Source organism: Gekko japonicus, unplaced genomic scaffold (assembly GCF_001447785.1).
Source record: "Gekko japonicus isolate JY-2015 unplaced genomic scaffold, Gekko_japonicus_V1.1 scaffold2794, whole genome shotgun sequence".
In the NCBI taxonomy this organism is placed as follows: Eukaryota; Metazoa; Chordata; class Lepidosauria; order Squamata; family Gekkonidae; genus Gekko; species Gekko japonicus.
The window spans coordinates 212,042-217,587 of NW_015165325.1; the positions used below are offsets into that span (position 1 = coordinate 212,042).

Sequence of the window (5,546 nt, forward strand, 5' to 3'; positions counted from 1 at the left end):
AGGTCTTTCTCATCACGTACTCCTTGGTCTTTTTAACTGGAGATGCCGGGGATTGCACCTGGAACGTTCTGCATGCCAAGCAGAGGCTCTGCCACTGAGCCAGGGTCTCAGGTCAAGGTCTTTGCCATCACCTACTACCTGGTCCTTTTAACTGGCCATTTAAACCCCTGCTTTCTGTGGAAAGCAAAGCTCACCTTGACTGTCCGCCGGTGTCCAGAGCCGTCCCAGTAGCTGAAGGTGATTTCGATTTCTTCACCTGTCCAGAGATTGAAGGTTTTTAAAAGGTCAGCGCTTGTTTAATCTCAACTCGGTATGGAGACCTCCAGTGTCTCCCTGTAACTTCATCCCGCCCCCACCCCCTTCTCCTGCCTCCAGATCCAGGCGGGATTCCGATAGCCGAGGGGGCAAGGCCCGCCCGGAGTCGCGTTCCGTGTCACTCACTCTTGATTTTCTCCTGCTTAGCTTCCCACTCTTGGCGGAGCTCTTCTCGGAGACGGTTCTCTTCCTCCTGAAGGGCCGAGGGGGTGGAGAGAACGCTTTCAGGCAAGGGGGGGTGAGTCTATAAGAATGGGGGGGGACCTCTGGGCCTGAGGAAGCAAAGAGGGCAAGGGAGCAGGGCATGCTGGGAAGAGGGGACAATGCAGCATCTGACTTGCCGCCGACTGAGTGTGGAGGTTGGAGATCAGGACTTCCTTGGGCCTCCCCACCCCAGCTCCTGAAACTGTGCTCCTGAGGAGCCAGGAATGCTCAAACGCAGTGAGGGGGAGCAAAACGGAGGTCTGAGGGAGCAGAGGAGACATGGGAAGGAATTGCCTTTCCCTGAACTGCCGACACAAGCGCCACTCCGCCAGGGCATGTCGCATAGAAAATGCCTTAACAGGATTGCAGCTTGTCAGACGGACCATGGTGATCTAAACGACAGTCAGAGGTCACATGACTGGACCTGTGGCATCAGCCTGCGGGAGGTGCTTCAGTGACTCAGGATCTCTGTGCTGATTGGATACTTGGACTCAGGGGTCATTTCGTAGAAAAAGAGCTAGGGGAACTCATTAGCATAACTCATTAGCATATGCCACACCCCCTGACATCAGGGGCCCGGCGGTGGACCTGCAAGGCCGGCGGGAGTGCAAGGAAGCCCCGCCAAGGCCCTCCCCGGCCCCAGGCAGGCAGGGGTGGGGAGAGGCGGGGAGGAAGCAACCTACCCTCCCTCTTCTCCTGCCTTCTCCTGGCTGAATGAGGGCTGGAAGCGGGGCGGCCGGAAGCAGGGGGCGGGGCTTCGTCATGTGCCCCGCCCCCCGTACCTCACCCGGGGGAACTGCGTTCCCCCGCATTCCCCCCCGAAATGACCTCTGCTTGGACTACTTCATGTGTATATAAGTCTGTGCCGTATATACCACTGTATGCCAGTATGGTATCAGGTTGCTGGGCGAAGCGCTTTGCCAGTGGAAACTGTGAATACACGGACTGTGTATAGAATGTTAATAAAAGTGTAAATAGCACCAACCTACGCTGGTGTGTGCAACTTCCATATGACTCTGCAACACTCGTAAAAGAAACAGGAGATATGGCACCAGCAACGTTCCCTCTAAGGTGTGGAGTCTCGTGAGCAAAAATTCTACTTTGTGAGCTACCGGCATTCAAGTTGTGAGGGAGTGATTTGGCTGCTGCCTAAATCAGTTTGTTCTGGAGCCCTCCTTCCTGAGCTAAAGCAAAAATGTGTGAGCCGGAAGCTAAAAAACTGTGAGCTGGCTCACACTAACTCAGCTTAGAGGGAACAGTGGTCACCAGCCCACCATGGCTCACAATACCGTCAGGGCAGCGGCTGTGATCCCGGCAGACGAGCGGCCCTGGATCCAACCGGGGACTTTCTGAGGGGTGGCGCGCCGTTTTCGGAATACCCTCACCCACCCCGAGGCCGGCCCTGTTGGCCTACGGCCATCAGAGCTAAACAGTTCCCTCTTACTCAAGGTTTCTGTTAAAATTTATCCCACATTTTATTTATTTATTTTTCGCATTTATATCCCGCCCATACCGTAAAGGGGCTCAGGGCGGGTTACAACATTTTAATAAACACTATAACATTTAAAACACACTTAAAACATATATAAAACATTTAAAATCGGTAGTCACGCTTGCCGTAGGGAGAATCCGGCCCACTGATGTAACCAGGTATGGCCGGTTATCAGTAGGTGGGAGATTGCAACCTCGGGGGGGGGGGCCTATGTGGATGCCCGTTGCCTCAGGCAAAGGCCTGGCTTTACGATCTTCTGACCTGTTTCCCATCCATCTGACATTTATTCCAACTTCCTCCAACGTCGCTGAGGTAACTGTCGGACTTTACGGCTGTTCAGTCAGGAAGCTTTTAATGTTGGTGAGATTAGTCTTATGTAGGGGTTATTTTAATATAAATTGTGGACTGTTTTCTTTTCTTTTTTAAATTATTAGCATTAGTAGTCAGTGTCTGGAGAAGCGACATATGTGTTTTTTAAATAAATCTGAGGACGGCTGTGAGGGGGGCCCATGGAGAGTGGCTAAGCACCATACCTCACGGTCCCGGTCAGGCAGGAAGCTGGTGTCCACGTCTGGATTCTTCCCCAGTTTCCTCTTCTTAGTGGGCAGCTCTGTGTGGGGGGGGAGCAACAAGTGGGTGGAAGCAAGATGATAACCAGAGTCAGATTTATCCACCGGGACTGAATCGAGACCTAGGTTTCCTGTCTCATTACTAACGCTTATTTCTCCATGTTTACTCCTCCTCTGCACATCACACCTAACCCAATCATGCCTACTATTGTAATTTGCCTGCTCTTGTCATTCGGCATCTGAAGTCACTCCACTCTCCAAGATATAAGGACAGGTGGATGAACATTCTAGCTATATCTGAAGAAGTGAGCGGTGACTCATGAAAGCTCCTCCCCTGCCACAAATCTTGTTCGTCTTTCAGGTGCTAACTGGACTCTTGCTCTTTTCCACTAACACAGGCTATGTAAGCGTACAGTTAAGGCTTGACGATAATTAAAGGTAAAGGTTCCCTTGCTCGAAAGCCAGTCAAATCCGACTCTAGGGTTGCGGTGCTCATCTCCGTTTCAAAGCCGAAGAGCCAGCGCTGTCCGAAGACGTTTCCGTGGTCATGGGGCCGGCATGACTAAACGCCAAGGTGCACGGAACGCTGTTACCTTCCCACCGAAGCGGTACCTATTTATCTACTTGCAATGTCTTGCTTTCGAACTGCTAGGTTGGCAGGAGCTGGAACTAGAGACGGGAGCTCACTCCGTCATGCGGCACACTCGGGTCTCAAACTGCTGAACTACCGACCTTTCACAGCCTGCAGTTCAGCATCTTAGCCACTTAAGCCACATTTTAGAGGCACTCTAACTGCCGTTTTTATCCAACTAGATTTCAGTGTTAGAACAGGAAACCCTGCCCCTTTTGAAGTAATGTTTCATGGGCCCCAATCTGGATGGCCCAGGCTAGCCCGATCTCATCAGATCCCAGAAGCTACACAGGGTCAACTCTGGTTCATATTTGGATGAGAGACCACCAGGGAAGGCCGGGGTTGCAGAGGCAGAGGCAGGCAATGGCAAACTACCTCTGAACACCTCCTGCCTTGACCTGGATGGCCCAGGCTAGCCTGATCTCGTCTGATCTCGGAAGCCAAGCAGGGTCGGCCCTCATTAGTACTTCGGCAGGAGACCATCAAGGAAGTCCAGGGTCGCTGTGAAGAGGCAGGCAATGGCCAACCTCCTCTGTCTGTCTCTTGTCCTGACCTGGATGTGCCAGGCTAGCCCAGTCTTCACAGATCTCAGAAGCTAAGCAGGGTCAGCCCTTGTTAGTATGTGGGCGGGAGACCACCAAGGAAGCCCAGGGTTGCTATGCAGAGGCAGGCAATGGCAAACCCACCTCTGAATGTCTCTCGCCTTGTCCTGGACGGCCCAGGTTAGCCCAATCTCAGAAGCTAAGTAGGATCGGCCCTGGTTAGTACTTGGATGGGAGACCACCAAGAAAGCCCAGGGTTGCTACGCAGAGGCAGGCAGTGGCAAAACACCTCAGTTCGTCTCCTTCCTTGACCCGGATGGGCCAAGTCTAGCCCCATCTCGTCTGATCTCGGAAGCTAAGCAAGGTCGGCCCTGGTTAGTAAATTGGATGGGCGACCTCCGAGGAAGTTCAGGATTTGCTATGCAGAGGAATGGCGAGGCAGGCAGTGGCAAAACACCTCCGTTCGTCTCCTTCCTTGACCCGGATGGGCCAAGTCTAGCCCCATCTCGTCTGATCTCGGAAGCTAAGCAGGGTCGGCCCTGGTTAGTAAATTGGATGGGAGACCTCCGAGGAAGTTCAGGATTTGCTGCGCAGAGGCGGGCAACAGCAAAATCCACCTCTGAACGTCTCCTGCCTTGAGAACCTCACAGGGTCGCCAGACGTCAGCTGCGACTTGAGGTCACTTTCCACCACCGACGCTTCATGGCCTCCTCACCTTGACATGACGCGGGGCCACGGGCCGTCTCAATTTGGTCCTGACGCTAAGCCGAGGGGTCAGGCAACCCTGAACAGCCAAGACGCTAGGCCTGGCCCCACTGCTGGACCTCCTAGTGGCACCTGGTATTTTTGGCCACTGAGTGACAGAGGGTTGGACTGGATGGGCCCCTTGACCTGATCCAACATTGGCTTCTCTTAGGTTTTCCTCGGCACATGACGGAGGGCCTCTGCCTCTCAGCTGTGGAGCCTTGTGAGCAAAAATTCTACTTTGTAAGCGACTGGCATTCAAGCTGTGAGCGAGCAGCTTGGCTACTGCAGAAATCACCTTGCTCAGGAACCGTCCTTCCTGAGCTGAGGCAAAAACGTGTGAGCCGGAGGCTAAAAAACTGTGAGCCGGCTCACACTGACTCAGCTTAGAGGGAACACTGGTGGCAGCCCTGAGGTGGTGGCAACGGGGTGAGTAAAAGAAGACGCTAAACAGCTTCTGCCACTCCTTGCCTTCCAGAGCAACCCAACCACCCGCTGGTTCTCACCATGTCTCTCCAATCCCCTTTTATTTGCTGCCGCACCAGCCTCCTCACAGGTATATATCGCTTTCGCTTTGTTCACCACAGTCCCTGAACCCCGTTCCTAGAGCTTGGCAGCCAGCTCTTCTGTGCGCCCCAGCCCCAACCCTTCCTCAACCGCCCCTGTGCTCGGTTTCGTCTGCCGATGCCTGGCCTCACCTTCCCGCTCAAGCTCCACCTCCTCCTCCTCCTCCTCCTCTCCTCCGTCCTCTTCCTCTTCCTCGTCCAAGGTGAAGGACAAGCTGGAGATCTTGCGCTTTTGCTCCTGCTTGCGTTCCCGCTCGCGCATCCGCTCCAGCTTCCTGCGGAGAGACAAGACACACTCTGCCCATCTCGTAGGCTTCTCTCTCCCGCTTGTCGCCAAGGGCCCCGGGTACCCGATTCTCCCGCCCCCCGTTTTCTTTTCACAGCAGTCCCGGGAGTTAAGTGGGGCTGGAAGAGAATGGCTGGCAGAGTCATCATTATGGTTAGCCACTTTGAACCATGAGGAAAGGGAGGGAGGGAGGAGAG

At 54.0% G+C, this 5,546-nt stretch overlaps 1 protein-coding gene across 1 annotated transcript in view; it reads right to left on the reverse strand.

Moving 5' to 3' along the window:
• The window catches only part of LOC107109825 (protein FAM50A-like), a gene marked incomplete at its 5' end in the record, with an annotated part of 20,992 nt that extends 15,524 nt beyond the window's left edge, over positions 1-5,468 (reverse strand). Inside the window, 4 exons of the mRNA XM_015410531.1 lie at positions 195-256; positions 442-508; positions 2,545-2,621; positions 5,196-5,468. Coding sequence (XP_015266017.1) covers positions 195-256; positions 442-508; positions 2,545-2,621; positions 5,196-5,468 — 479 coding nt within the window. The remainder of the gene's footprint in view (positions 1-194; positions 257-441; positions 509-2,544; positions 2,622-5,195) is intronic.
• Between the last annotated feature and the right edge of the window lie 78 nt (positions 5,469-5,546).